The sequence below is a fragment of the Stylophora pistillata genome, chromosome 1 (genome assembly GCF_964205215.1).
Source record: "Stylophora pistillata chromosome 1, jaStyPist1.2, whole genome shotgun sequence".
NCBI classification, from domain to species: domain Eukaryota; kingdom Metazoa; phylum Cnidaria; class Anthozoa; order Scleractinia; family Pocilloporidae; genus Stylophora; species Stylophora pistillata.
In genome coordinates this window covers 33,588,781-33,604,737 of record NC_142519.1, presented here as the reverse complement: position 1 = coordinate 33,604,737, position 15,957 = coordinate 33,588,781, and the positions used below count along the sequence as shown (strand labels likewise).

General features: G+C 38.4%; 2 protein-coding genes across 5 annotated transcripts in view; one reads left to right on the top strand and one right to left on the bottom strand.

The window, feature by feature from the left end:
- Positions 1-4,042: 4,042 nt before the first annotated feature.
- On the top strand, positions 4,043-7,296 carry LOC111323724 (uncharacterized). The gene has a single exon (XM_022927154.2). The coding sequence runs from the start codon at positions 4,436-4,438 to the stop codon at positions 5,828-5,830; it is 1,395 nt and encodes a 464-aa protein (XP_022782889.1). The 5' UTR covers positions 4,043-4,435; the 3' UTR covers positions 5,831-7,296.
- Positions 7,297-8,229: 933 nt separating this feature from the next.
- LOC111323722 (uncharacterized) overlaps positions 8,230-15,957 on the bottom strand; it is a 59,228-nt gene continuing 51,500 nt past the window's right edge. For all 4 annotated transcript variants that reach the window (XM_088752804.1, XM_088752809.1, XM_088752817.1 and 1 more), the window contains 3 exons: positions 15,185-15,295; positions 10,799-10,882; positions 8,230-10,343 (listed from right to left, as the gene is read on the bottom strand). In XM_088752804.1, coding sequence (XP_088608930.1) covers positions 10,254-10,343; positions 10,799-10,882; positions 15,185-15,295 — 285 coding nt within the window. In that variant the 3' untranslated portion in view covers positions 8,230-10,253. The remainder of the gene's footprint in view (positions 10,344-10,798; positions 10,883-15,184; positions 15,296-15,957) is intronic.

Sequence of the window (15,957 nt, the reverse complement as noted above, 5' to 3'; positions counted from 1 at the left end):
TATGGTCCCCATATACGCGTAAGAACACTGATAAGCTTGAAGGAGTGCAGAGACGCGCCACTAAATTTATTTTGAAAACTAAGGATAGCTATGCAGCTCGTCTTGAGAAGTTAAAGCTATTATCTTTGGAAGACAGAGAAGAGTTTTAATTGATATAACTTTCTCCTTTTAAGGCACTGAAAGGGTTTGTTGACATTGATGTTTCACCTTTTGTGGATTATTACTCTAGTTTAGATTATTGTTCCTTGAAACATTATGATCATCTGACGTTAAAAAAAATGATGGAAGGGCTAATTCCCTTAAATGTTCCTATTTCCATTGAATAGTAGTTTCTTGGAATATGTTGCCTGTTGACATTCGCACTGCAAATATAGCATGTGGCCAGTTCATTTCCAAAAACCTGTTTACTTTTCAAAGAATTAAATTAAGAACCCACAGAAATCTCGTATTCAATCATAAATCTGGTTAAATTTCATGTGTTACTGTAACATCATGGAGCAAAGAAATGTGGTATATACACAGCTGAAAGCATGAACTGATTCTTAAATGACTTGGCTGACTCAACTTGAACACAGTCAAGTAGTGAGAGTGTTGACATAACTTGACGTGTAGTCACTGAAAGGCATGAAACATTTTCAAAACTTCAAAAGCAAAAAAGACATACTTTGATGTTACCTATATGAATTAATCAAGTGAAGGTGTAGTCTGATCGTCCGGGTGAGTGTAGTGACTCTGATGATGACTTCCGCACAGGTTGTCGAAACGTCAGCCACTACCACTGACAACAGTCCTTCTCAGGACTACACTCACCCGGACGATCAGACTACACCTTCACATGTTACCCCCGGGTTCAAACCATTTACTGCATTGAATTAATCAAGTTTGAAAACAACAGATTACCATTTGGCTTGAAACTCCCGTAATGCCAACCAAAGAGACCATATGAGAGATTTCCATTTATAGTAGTAGTAGCAGTAGTAGTAGTAGTAAAACTTTATTTCAACTTGGATTGAAGAATAGTGTACAAGCACTTCTCTGAGAAATAAATAGAGTGAAAAATATATGTACAATTAATGAAGAAAAAGGAAAAAGAGAACAGATGTATATATGCTTGTAAAGTCTAGGCAGTTGTTTCTAAAAAAAACAAATTCCATATTTTGGGTGCAAGAAATTTGAAGGAGTTTTTCCCATAAGATGCAGTATTTATACACATGGTAACTGCAACCTGTTTATACCTCTAGGCCCATTAATGTTGGTTCTTGTTGTAAATAATGCTGCTACGTAGGCAGCTGCGGCTGCTAGATATGACTTGTGAACTAAAATCAATATATGAAAAAGTCTTTTCATTCTCAAGCTGACTAGGTTTGGACTTTCCAAAAGCACCTCGTATGTACCGACTTTTTCACCAAGGATTATTAGTAAAACACGTTTATTAAGGAGTTCTAGTTTTTTCCCAATTCCTAGCACAGTGCTTTAGTAGTGGAAGTGTGGCATAATAAAAGCCTCAGTAAAGCCGCGCTTTAGTTGAGGGTCTAAATCTTTTAATTACTTGAATTAAAACGTAACATGTACTGCTAAAATTAGAATTGAGTGCAAATGTCGAGTCTCTCCTACCGTGAAAAAAAGATGATGAAAAGTAACCCACCCATTCTATTCGCTGTACGATGAAGTGCTAACGCTCAAAACGTCGGAATCATGCATTATCATCCGCTCGGTCAAACGCCAAAAACTACCATCAACTATCATCTCGAATTTAAATGTCTAAAATTGTTCTCAAGGTACTGTTCCAGAAATTCTCTGGGAAAATCTATGCTGAGACGACCCCTGTATCCTGTAAACTTAAACAACCACCTTTACAATGAGTTGTCACTGCTACCAAGAACAACAAACAAGCTCTTTGTAACAAACACTCCAGCTGAGGAGGAATGTTAAATAACGAAGATGCACGAGCTAGAATATAGAAGACTCTGTCAGTGTGTGTTACTAGGTATCCAATTCTTTTGTCACTTTCATGAAAAGGATCATTCCCTCGACTCAAGACGAACTCTATGCTGTGGCGTAAGTCGCTCCTCAAAGGATCCATTTCCTTCAACAGAGAGCAAATTATAGATACCACATTAATGATTCATGTAAGAGCGTATGGAATCAAGTAATTCTTCATGTAATTTAGGTTGAATTATAGCTCCTGTTGAGTGGACAAGTCGAAACGACGAAACGACATAACGAAACGACGAAACGTCATGACGAAATGACGAAACGACAAAACGACGAACCGATGTGGTCGATGACGAGTCGGACTCATAAAACGACGAGTCGAAGAGGCCAGCCGACGAATCGAACTGACAATACGACGAAACGAACTGAAAGTTCGACGAGTCGAACTCGGAAAACAACGACTCGACATAACGAAACGACGAAACGCCATAACGAAACGACGAATCGAACATTTTGTCCAGGATCTACTTTCATAGATAAGACCTGGTTTTGTCCTCCTGAGTCTGCGTTCTTCTGGTCATTGATGCGGTCGGCATCACGCGAAAAAAAGTAAAACATGGCGGCGCGGGGATACGAATAATCTTCGAGTGAGAGATACCTTCAGCACCTAGGCATTTATAGATTATGCTAGCATAATTTTTGGCATAATTTCTGCCAAGTAGCAATGCTAACATAATTTGCGCATTTTGATAATTATCAGATCATTTTTGATGCCATTATTTGATAATTTTTTGTCTCTAGTCCCAAGCACTTGGTGACCTTAATCGATATTTAAAGTTTTAGTTAAACTAGTAGCATTTGTAGTTCACTGTGAAGCACTGAGCCCGGGTCTGACGGGAGGTGCACCGAAACCGGAAGTCACATTTTAGCCATGTCGATCCCAGTACCTCTCATTGGGCAAGGCTACAATATGCCGTCGGCCATGCCTGATCCGAACGTAAACTTGCATTTGCACATGTTTATTTGAAATTCATTGTGGATTTGTTGCGTTTCTTTCCTGTAGACGAACGGCTTCTAGTTAAAAAATATATATTTTGGACTTATTTGCATTTTTCCAAAGAGCATAATTTAAAAAAACGGTGGTATAATTTGGAAAAAAGAGCATAATATTAGCATAATTTGGCCAAAAAAAAAGCAATGCTACTAACACAATATGCCTCTTTTACTAGCATAATCTATAAATGCCTATCAGCACCCATAGATAACATTCATATCCCCGCGCGGCCATGTAATGTTCTGTTTTTTTTTTTTTTGTAGATACTGTATAGATACTGATGAATTTCCTCATAAACCACAAGAATTTCAAAAGAACCGGCCGCGCGCCAGAGCGGGAAGCTCTCGTAATTAGCTCATCGTGTTAGTAACCATAGCGATACCAATAATTATATCCTCACACCTGAAAGATAAAAGTAGTATCTTCTCTGTGCTCGATGAAGATATGATTTTTTTAGTAAAAGGAAAACTCCTGGTATTTCATCAGTATCTATATAATAATAATAATAAATAATAAATAGTACCCGGTAAATAGAGAGTTAATAAGGAAAAAGTTAAATTAAAATATAAATAAATGAAAATTCACAAAAGGTTTACCGAAGGCGGAAAGGGAGGGGATGAATAGGAGAACGTGTTGCGTGAAGAGACCAAATAAAGGCTTGTCCAAATGATGACTTTACAACACTAAAAAGTAATTGCGGACCTTCAGAGGAGCTAATCTCTTGAGAACTGTTACAGAAATATCCGAAAAGGATTTTTCAGTAGAAATAATCATCTAAAATATCTTTCACATAAACCCAAGTCACTTACGGTTCCTCAGACAAGATTAAAAAAGTTTTTTTATTCCTTCATCCAACAAAAAAAATTAAGGTAATCATTCAAACCGGCAGCTCAACCGCCATGATTTATACAAATCACACCAAACCGCCCGCTACATGGACTTATCTCTCTACGAGATAAAACTTCGGTGCTCTTAGATTTGTCCGGTCTGACGGTCTGGGTCCCCCTGAGTCCAACAGGAAAGACCGCTGCCAACTAAACAGAGTGACGTAGTAGTAAGTGAGCGAAGCCTGTCGTACAAGGCTGAAGCCGCCCCAGAGGGTCTCCTGCGTCTAGGGTTGGCTTTGAAAGTATTTGGATTGCCATCTGATTAAATGCAGTTTTTTAAACGGTGGAGGATCATATAGGCGTTTAATTTCTGAAAAGCTGAGACTTAAGTGTGGAGATGAACAACAAGTCGAGTGCCAAAGTGGATGATTTGCTTTTCGCAACGATCTTCATAGCTTCGTTATAGTCTAAATGTGAGTAACTTCGTTCTGCATCTGAAATTAAGTCTTCTCTCGGCTGAGGTCAGTGGACCCTGCTTCGGAGCAAGAAAAGGAAGGAAAGATAGGGGTTTATTAAAAATCAAGAAACAAACTCGAGAATCTGGTGAAAAGCATTTTCAATGTCAAGCAAACCACCTCAAGAACACAAGCCCTCCGATGGGGCTCCCGCTTACGTCGACATCGATAAACTGAAGGAACCCGAGAATAGAGCCTGGCAAAGTGATATGCTGCTCGCTCTGCAGCAGAATGCTGCCCCTGAGCCAATTCGCTTAGCTTGTATGAAGAATCTGCCCTCCAGACCATCGTTCTTTCAAGAAGAGTTTCATGGCCGAATTCCTCGGGAGGAAGTCGAAGAACTACTCTCTGGTCCTAGTGGTCCAGTCAACGGAAGATACTTAGTGAGAGAGAGTAATAGCTCACCGGGTGACTACAGCTTGTCCTTAAGTTACGGGGGGCATATTCTTCATTATAGATTATTTTATGAAAACGAAAGATTTTTTATTGATTCTACTGATGAGAAGAAATACAAGTCGATCACAGATCTTGTTGTTGATGTGCTCAATATGTTTCGCGTAATTAATCATGTAGATGGACATATGCCAAAAGAAGAAAAGAAAAAGGCCATCGCTTGCCCCCATGTATTCAAACCTCATTCCTACAAACATTTTAAATGGTGTGCATCTTGTGGAGGATTTATGTGGGGAATTAAAGATCAAGGAATGAAGTGCGAGGGATGTGGTCTGGATGTTCACTGCCGCGACCGTTGTATGAAGAATGTTGAAGGAGAGTGCCCTCTTACATTACCTTGTAAAGAAAAGAAAGTTCCACGTAAGAAATTAAGTACCTCAAGTTTACCAACCAAGCAGAGCACTGTGTCTTTTGACACATTCAAAGCTAGTTGTGAATATCAAGAGAGCTGTATTAGATTCCTCAGTTATTTGAACATTCCTTCATGTCATTTTGAAGCTGATGCATTAAATCCCTGTTATTGTGAAGAGTGCTGTCTTGATGTTGAAACACCATTATGTAAGAGTGGTAATCCACCCCAAACATACTCGCTGCCTACAGGATGGTGTCGCTTTCAACTTGAGGCTGCCAGTGGGCAAGAGAGTATTGTTTCATCAAACTGGAATTTGGCATTTATGTCTTTAAATCCAAAGGAGGTTGTCAAAGTATTGGAGTCAAAGACCACTGAGAACCATTCTGAGGACCCGAGTGAAGATGGGTCTAAACCATTGATAAAGATGACACCGTCTATTATCTGTGCTGATTTGGACGCACCAAAATTAAAGTACACAGACATTGAGACTGGTGAAGTCAAAGCAGGCCAAGTTGTCTTGCAAGCCTACATTGAACCATACTCGTATCAAATGATGCGGAGACCAGGACTGACAGACGAAATTGATCCATATTTCAAAATGGACACTATATATTGGGTGACAAGGCAAGTTTCATCTATTTTACCATTTGCACTGCTTGTTAAAACCATGGATGCAACCTACTTGAAACTATGAGTGCAAGAAGTTATTTTTTCCAGGATGTGCTCATTGCTATTTTGAATACTGTTTCCCAGATGATAGAGTTGTCAAACATAAGTTTTCAGTTTACTGGGCATGTAAATTATCAGCCAGCTATAACTGACCCAGGGCAAAAGACCTTCAGTTCTATTAGAAGGTTGATCAACCTTATCAAGACAATGCAGTCAAACAATTTCAGGGATATGCAATCTTTGAGCAATCTTTGAACATCATTGTACACCCTGGGCTTTAACTCTGTTTCAATTTTGGAACCCTTATATTTTGGAAAAGAACAGAAACTTTAAAAACCAGCATAGTGGACAATTTCAATTCTGATCGGGTACAATCATGAAGTTAACTTTGATTTAAATTTTGTCTTAAAATAACAATCACAGTCCTGAAGCCTAGTAATTTCACAAAAAGGTAGTTAAAATTAATGTTATTATGCAATGTTAGTTACATTTAAACATATTGGTACATTAAGTTAATCCTTTTACTGCTTAGATGAACAGGCTTTTTTTTGTGTGAATTAAAAGTTAAATCAAGACAATTTCTGAATATAATAATTTTCCTAATTCTTATTACTTGGCTGCAAACAGTTAATTAAAATTGTAAGGAGAATCTGTACAATGATCATCACACCTAGGAGTGAAAGGGTTAAATTGACATTCATGTTGCTTTAAGCCATTCTGTGGCACTGGGTGTTGATTGGTACAATACATTACAATTCAATTCTGAGGCAAGAAAATATAAGAAACGAACATTGTGAAATCTGCATAGAAAGCCCAGTTGTGCCCACACTTTAAGACATTATTACTTTTAACAACCTGTATTTAGACCTGTGTTTGAAATAGCCACTCAGTAGTTAAACTTAAATAATTGGGACAATGAGGGTGACGAGTTGGAGTTGAGGGTGGAATTACTTTGAACTGTGTATCATTCACTATGACAACTTAGAGGGAAAAATTACTAAATGCTGAATATCTGAGACAGAGGGCATTTTTTCCTTAATTTTGGTAATTACACTGGGGGTTCAAACTTCTCTAAATTCATTGATGATGAACATTTTTAATAGCTTTGGCAATGTGGCACAAAAATGCAGTTAAAAGTTCACCAACACTAACTTAACACAGAAAGGGCCTCCTACAAAATTTTGTGACTGTGTGTTTTTGACCAAAAAGGAAAAGAAAATTTTGCCCTTCATATCATCAACAAGTAATTGCACGTTTCCTTGTAAAACTGAGGATAAATATCACTTTTGTTTGTCAAAAGTTGTATAAAGTGCTGCTACTTCTGAAAGCATTTGTGATATTCTTAATTCTTATTCCTTAATTTTACTCAGCCCCATGCAAGTACCTTTAGTAATACAATAAATCAACATTATATGGTAATAATGGAACAAATCTCCCAAGGAGAAAATCAAAATCATGAGCACGATAGATATTAAAGCTTTACTTCCAATGTCCTGTTGTCACTGAGTTTGGATAATTCAGTGAATTCACTTTAATGTCTGTTTCACCTTCATGAGTTTCACAAGGACCTTACATAATTGTGGACTTAAGATCTGCTCTCATTAATGGTTACTTAGTGTTTTTACTTTTACATACCTCTCAATGAGCACATTCCTTTTACACATTCTGATCAGGTCAGTTTGGTTGATGTAGATGCGTATAGAAAAATAACTTAGATCTGCCCATACATGTATGTTGCAGGTTCTATGTAATCATAGGGAGATTTTGATTAAGGAAAGAAGTAGAGAAATTATAGAATGGAAATAGTAAAAGCCATCTTATGTGTAAAATGGGACTCATTAGGGCAATCACAGTAGAGATATTCAAATCCCTAGCATGTAGAAGTTATTTTTGCTGAAAGCACCTTGTCCATTATTACATCAGTTAAAAAAAAAGGTGTGATACTTAAAACCATTATCATGTGGATGCAAGGTTTCAAGGATTTCAATTTTAAAGGGAATGCCATGCTTTTATCCAGTAAAAAAAATCTAAACTTCTTTTTTCACAAAAATTAGTATGCAGAAGTTATGGAGTATCATAAATTTTAGCCCCTTGGGTACACCTTACCATGCACAAGGAACTTTTTACAGCTTTCACTGTTTCATTTTATCCTTAAATGATTTTAGAGGAAGCAAACGTTTGAACATTGGTTAAAAAAATAAATTGCAATTGCTATAGTAACATTTTCACCAAGTGTTCTTGCTCTTTTGGCACAGTCATTTTAAAGAAATCTGAAACAATTAGAACATGAAAAAATGAGAATTATTCTTAATATACAATTAAAAGTAAAATATGCAAGTAGAGAAATGAAAAGTAAGTGACCACTTGATTAAATACGAAACCAAAAATAGGAAAGCAGTGTAAACAAAACAAAACAAAACAAAAAAAACTTTAATCACTTTATTTAATCACGGAATCCTTATCACTAAAAGAAAAGTGGTCTTCAAAAGAGCCGTGCATTAACCCTAAACATGTAGTACCTAATACTTTACAACTATGACTTAAAAACTACAATCTAATGAGAAGAAATCTTAAAAGTAAGTTATTAATATTATACAATAGAAGAATAAAAGCTATTTAAGGTAGTGGCTTGCTTAGCCTCAACTGACAGACTGTTCCATGCTGCTGCACCCCTAAAACAAAAAGTCTTTTTTAGGGCCTCAGTATTCAAAAAGGGGCATAATCTCCGAGTGAAAACAATGTAATCGAGTTATGCAGGGGACAGGCTTCTGTATTTAGTATTTGTTCACAACTCCATTCTTATTGGTCTAATTAAGGAGGTCTATCATTGATGTCATAGTGTTTCTATGACTTTCACTTAATTTATGGCAAGTAAGATTTGGGAAGAATATTTGCCAATGAGCATTTACTTTTTATCCCCCAAGACTTTGTCACAAACAACCATTATTGTGCAATTAAAAGGAAGGTGAGACACCTTTCTCCTACAAATACTCAGACCGTAACTCCAATATTGAAGATTTGCACCAAGAGGTGTCAGTGTAGAACCCCTCCAAGTATTACTCTTGCATACAAATAATTTAATCACAAAGATGTTTTTCATCTTGTTACAAGTACGGGACAAAGAAAAAATTCTGAGTCCACATGAGGAATTAAACCTCAGACCTTTGGATTCCTCATGGAGACTGAGTCCACATGAGGAATTAAACCTCAGACCTTTGGATTCCTCATGGAGACTCTGAATTTTTTCTTTGTCCCACACTCCTGACAAAAACATCTTTCTTAGTTTTTTTATAGAACTAAACTCAGAAAAAATTCCGAGTCCACATGAGGAAATAAACCTCAGACCTTTGGATTCCTCATGGAGACTGAGTCCACATGAGGAACTTAACCTCAGACCTTTGGATTCCTCATGGAGACTGAGTCCACATGAGGAATTAAACCTCAGACCTTTGGATTCCTCATGGAGACTCTGAATTTTTTCTTTGTCCCACACTCCTGACAAGGCAAAAAAATCTTTCTTAGTTTTTTTACAGAACTAAACTCAGAAAAAATTCCGAGTCCACATGAGGAAATAAACCTCAGACCTTTGGATTCCTCATGGAGACTGAGTCCACATGAGGAATTAAACCTCAGACCTTTGGATTCCTCATGGAGACTGAGTCCACATGAGGAATTAAACCTCAGACCTTTGGATTCCTCATGGAGACTCTGAATTTTTTCTTTGTCCCACACTCCTGACAAGGCAAAAACATCTTTCTTAGTTTTTTAACAGAACTAAATAATTACCATCTTCCTATTCTATTTAAAAAAAAGGTATTCTGTAATGGGCCTTGCTCACCATAGACTCTCAATGTAGAGTCGCTATGGCTGAGGTTTGGAACTCATTATCTTCAAGAAATTGAAACTTTGTTTCTGCTTTTTTTTATCTCAGGGTTTTAATTTTCACTCACAATTTGTATTTTGAAGTGTGAGGGATAAATGAAAAATATGTAAGTCTATCTAAAAAGAGATATAGTAGTTTATTAAACTTGTTGGAATGTACAGATTTCCTTTCCATAATATATTACATCTTTATCAACACTCAGTTTAAGTCACATGTGTTACACCTTTGAGGTCTGATAAAATACAAGTCTGTACAAAAATTGAAAAATCTCATACTCTGTCCTAATCATTTAGTACTATCTACTATTGTTAACTACTCCAGCTGTAAAATAGAGCTTGCCAACACACTAGACTAACGTCCTAAAAATTGTTTGCTTTTATCATGATGAAAACTATATTCCTAAATTTTACATCTCAATTTCTACAAAAATTAAAAATATAGAGGTGAAATCTAAAACATTTCTCAAACATGAGATAATGAAAGTAACTGATGCAGCATAGGTGGGTGTACAATCAACATATGTGCATAAAAAATTCAAAAGGGGAATTTAGTAACACGTGGAGCTTTAAGGTGGGCTATGTCCAATAGCAACACTTTGTGATCCTGACCATTCTACTGGCTTGGGAATTCCACACTCTAGACCACTGCCAGTTCCCTTTAAAACAATAAAACCTATGACTATTAAATACATCATGGCAATGTTTGGAACCCAATTTTTTTTTTCGGTATACCCAGTCATGTTTCTAAATCTCTCTTGTGAAACCAAGCATCAAGTAGATCGTCTGTTTGATTAGTACATGACAGAGATCAATGAACTGACATGTCACTGGCATTTTGTTTTTGGAAGTGGCCATATGAAAGGGGTGAAATTAAGAGGGATTCTACTGATTGGGACTTTAAAATGTGGACGTTGGGCATATTTACAGGTGACCGCATACGAGGTTTTTCGTTGGGCCATAAAAAAGTGGCTGTAATAATGAGGTGGCCATAATAACGAGGTGGCCATAAGGGGTTTCCACTGAACATGTAATAAATTATTAGGCAGACAAGTCTTCGCTTGTAGTTGTTGCTTAAATAAATAAGTTTGCCTTTTCCGCGCTTTGGCCTTACCCCAGTGGTGAATTTGTTGAGAAAACTTCCAGGAACAAGTCCACGCTCACCATTAATTTCAGCGTGATAAAAGCCATCAGCGCGCTAAAGGAGAACAAAGAAATGAAAAGAAAAAAAAAGTTTAAACTCGATGAAGATTTTTTTATAAATTTCTCAGTTTCACCAGGAATTTTATTCAATTTCAATTGAGCTAATTGCGCAGGTTGCTTTGGGCTTTCGATGTTTCGGCTTTCATTACCTTTTTATCATAGGTATCTGCTAACACCCTTTGGAGGAGGACATGGGGGTTCTGAATACCGTAAACAACATAGAACAAACACCGCATCATCCCAAGAAATATTATCAACACATCAACAATGCGATATAGTCTAAGGGCCTGTTTACATGGGGGTGGGGGACCTTGGGTAGGTTAAGTAACCCATCTAGGTGGGGTAACCCGCCTGTCCATACAATTTCTTTTTTCATCGTGATCACGTTACATGATAGGTGGGGTGACCCACCTAGGTGAGTTGCCCGGTCTGCCAGATAGGGTAACCCTGTCAGCTGAGGTGACAATTTTCCATTTAAATGCCCCAAGGTGGGGTAACCCTGGCAAAAAGTTCGAAAGCAAAACATGTATGTTTTAAAACTTTGTACATTTCCTAGCCGTCCCATACAAAACTGAACGTTAAAACACCAACACAACAGACACACAGGGAGTGTAAAATGTTCACATTTCAGAATATTTAGTGGTGTAAATCGACCATATTTCGTTTCTCATATTAATTCCTTATAACATATGTCATATTAATTCCTTATAATGTATTAACGGGTTAAAATTATTGACAGTTCCACGCATCACTTTACACCGTGTAACACAACGCGTGGCGCTTTCGTGAATGAGTAAAAGCGCGTCCGCGAATTAATATTTCGTCCTTCTCGATATGTGAGCTTAGCACGCCTGTGCTTAAACTCCCTGACTGCAAGCGCAACAACAACTTCGAGACACTTTACTCCAGCACCACGGGGTTGTAAGATTGCATGTAAACGCAATTCATTTTTCGACCACAGCTGGGGTCCCCCAACTCCATGTAAACAGGCTTTAAGTCTCAGGAATTACCTGGTCTAGTTTTAATCATATTTACCACGCGCTGGTCTTTGGCTGCCCAATAGTGCGTGCGGTAGAGGTCCAGAGGTCAAGTAGAATATTAATGAACACGGCATGGAGTTAATCAGCTTATGTTTACTGAAGATTAACTCGGATGTATTGCTTATTTGGTTCGACAGTTAACCACAGGTTCTCAATTGAGGTCTACTCTTTGAAAAAAGGTTAACGGATAAACTACAACACCGAAAATAATTTATTTCACCGAACACCGTCAGTTTGAAATTACAAACACCATACACCATAACACCGTAATGCCAGTTGTTTTTCACCGCAGTATCGCATTAAAAAAGGGGTCAACACCGCAAACCCCAATGTCCCCCTCCTGAGGGGCTGCAATCTAGCTGCACAAATCATTATTTTTTCTGGTCATACAAGACTTCATGAATATAAAAAGTAGAAGAGCACGTTTTCTCTGTGAAACGTAGAGGGTTATGCAATAAAAAAACTGATAGGCGTACAAGGAACAAAAAATAACATAGTGCGTAATCTTCTGTTGGCAAACGTGTTGTACACAAGTGTATGCCACAATTTCAAGCGGATCATCTGGACTTCGCGATCCTGTTTCTCTCCTTGATAATAAAGGCAACGTCATTCTCGAAATAAAACCGAGAGGGAAACCTTATTGAAACTACCAACAGGAATCTCGCACTGGTAACCACAGTGCTGGCAACAAAGCGACTACAATATTAAATTTATACTGTTCTCCTTTAGAAATATCAACTTCAGTAATGGGAACCAAGAACAGATGCGTTCATCCTATGAGTAAGAGCAACGTATGACTTTGTCTTTGTCAAGAGAAATTGGAGTATTTGTATGTACAGTATAAAGCGGGATCAGGGTCAAAATCCAGTTCCAAATAGGAACAGGCACAACAAAAAGTCAGACATCAAAATAGGAACAGGCACAGCCGATTAGGAACAGGCGCAGCTTATTAGGAACAGGCACAGCCTATTAGGAACAGACACAGCCTATTAGGAACAGGCACAGCTTATTAGGAACAGGCACAGCTTATTAGGAACAGGCACAGCTTATTAGGAACAGGCACAGCCGATTAGGAACAGGCACAGCTCATTAGGAACAGGCACAGTATAATAGGGACAGGCACAGCCTATTAGGAACAGGCACAGCTTGGCAAAGCGAGGGGCACTGGGCACCAAGTTTCCCAGAAGGCCCTCTGAGAGGCAATTAAAAATGGCTACCAGAATGCAGCAAGTACCGTAAATGCTCGAATTAGCGCCCAGCCTCCAATAAGCACCCCGCTTCGAGTTAGCGCCCCTCCTAAGGCTAAAAATTGGTACTAAGCACCCCCCTTCAAATAAGCGCCCCCCTCCCCCGAGAAAAATGAGTTTCAGTACTCGGTACGATATACCAGACTTATACGGTCCATACAGTTCTTTTAATAAAATGTGACATTTTTAAATAGTATAAATAGTAATGTCCTTTCAAAGTCGCACGGGTTTGCTTCTCATTTCCTTGATAGAAATATCCATGTGAGCACATAGCTGCTTCACTTTATTAATTTCCTCGTAAAACTTTGCTCCCAATAGAAATAAAGATAGTGTCATTTTGAGACTAAAAATTGATAAACAAAGTAAGTGCCCAGCTTCAAATAAGCACCCCCCTTCGAATTAGCGCCCCCCTCTCGCCTAAGAAAATTAAATAAGCGCCCTGGGTGCTAACTCGAGCATTTACGGTAAGTAAATGGCGAAGTATTGATCTCTTCTCCACTCGTGTTTTCCACTATGCTGAGAAGTTGCAAATGTGTAGTAAGCCTGTGCAAGCAAACGGGTTTAATCATTTATCTCTAAACTTTGATGTGTCACTCGCAATTGTTCGCAACAAATTTTAAGAATACATTTGTATAAAAACATAACCTTAGTCAATCTTGTGAAAAGGAAAAAAAATTTCTGTTCGAAAATATAAGATGGATTCTTTAGAATCAAGGCTAGTGAAATCAACCACAAGAAGAACGTTTCAAGAAGTCCTAAGATATGTACAAAGTGAAAATCTAAGTGAAGAATAAGCCGCCTATTTGCAATATAAATGTGAAGGGGCTATCAATATCCTCAACCTGTCATCACTTATTTACAATATCCCAGTGACATTTGTTAATCAAGCTGGAGAGATTTTCTGAGTAAGCACCACATCTTTTCCATCCTAGTCAGAATGTCGAGCCAGATGATTGGTTGATTTCGCTAGCCTCGATTCTTAAGAATCCATCCTATATTTTCGAACAGAAACAATTTTTTTCCTTTTCACAAGATTGACATATTCTTAAAATTCGTTGCCAACAATTGAGAGTGACACATCAAAGTTTAGAGATAAATGATTAAACCTGTTTGCTTGCACAGGCTTACTACACATTTGCAACTTCTCAGCATAGTGGAAAACACGAGTGGAGAAGAGATCAATACTTTGCCATTTACTTACTTGCTGCATTCTGGTAGCTATCTTTAATTGCCTCTCAGAGGACCTTCTGGGAGACTTGGTGCCCAGTGCTCCTCGCTTTGCCAAGCTGTGCCTGTTCCTAATAGGCTGCGCCTGTTCCTAATAGGCTGCGCCTGTTCCTAATAGGCTGCGCCTGTTCCTAATAGGCTGCGCCTGTTCCTAATAGGCTGCGCCTGTTCCTAATAGGCTGTGCTGTTCCTAATAGGCTGTGCTGTTCCTAATAGGCTGTGCCTGTTCCTAATAGGCTGTGCCTGTTCCTAATAGGCGGTGCCTGTTCCTAATAGGCCGTGCCTGTTCCTAATAGGCCGTGTCTGTTCCTAATAGGCCGTGCCTGTTCCTAATAGGCCGTGCCTGTCCCTAATAGGCCGTGCCTGTCCCTATTATGCCGTGCCTGTCCCTATTATGCCGTGCCTGTTCCTAATAGGCTGTGCCTGTTCCTAATAGGCTGTGCCTGTTCCTAATAGGCTGTGCCTGTTCCTAATAGGCTGTGCCTGTTCCTAATAGGCTGTGCCTGTTCCTATTTTGATGTCTGACTTTTTGTTGTGCCTGTTCCTATTTGGAACTGGATTTTGACCCTGATCCCGCTTTATAATACAGCCCTGTTGCATGCCGCAAATTGAACCACTGGACCACATGGGGCCTGGCAAAGGAGAAGACATTCAGATCTGTCCTTTATCGCTCCTCTCGATATCTAAATTGTCATTTCATCGTAGGGTTTTTTTGCAACATCTTAAAATCTTCCTCTCTCTCTGTTGCTTGTATCTAAATTGTTATGCCTTCTTGCTACTCACCATGTCACCAAGAACAGCGAAGATTTGTCCTTTTCTCAACGGGAGTTCAGAATCTGGACTATCTTGTGGTGATTGCCTCTCTGGATTGTAATCATAAAGGGCCACCATAATCTAGACGAGAATGAGATGTAAACTTCAGCACCATATCCACTGCTGCAATGCTTCTCTTGGATATTTCTCTCCCTCTCTTTTCCTTTTTCTCTTTTATGTTATTCATTGTTTTTTTTTTTTTTAGGTTATTCAGCCTCTACAGTAGACGCTTCTTTAGGGAATGATTCAGTATTTGACAAGGAATTACCTGTTGGTTGTGGTTGGGCTGTCGAGGGAGGTATAGTCGTCCATAAGCAACAGGAAAAGTGCACAGAAATGTTATTACAAACAAAACCAACCATACCCAAGACTTACCATCACAACCCAGTGATTTATTGGAAATACATTGAGCATACAGGCTAACTATGTCAGTTTCATCAGAGTGTTTGTTAATGTTGGGGTGCAGTTGTGAATTCCTTTAAGGAAGTGCTGTACGACATTTCAAAGAAAGGCTGTGAAGGACATAAATAAGTCCACTTATCTCTATTTAAATTCGCACCTGGAAAATTTGCAGAAATCTTACAGAAGAGTGTTCTGGGGAAGATTTACGTTTGCAAAAGGCTACACCATTAGAAAACATCAAAAGCTGCAAACGGAAGTTACGAAAGCCGAGAGGTAAATTCGAAAATGCAAATGAAATCTTTTTTTAGAAATGAGTCACCTCTGAGGGATTGACTCGTAAA

Excerpts from the sequence above, each read along its gene's own strand:
- LOC111323724 (XM_022927154.2), top strand. The coding sequence starts at position 4,436 with ATGTCAAGCAAACCACCTCAAGAACACAAGCCCTCCGATGGGGCTCCC.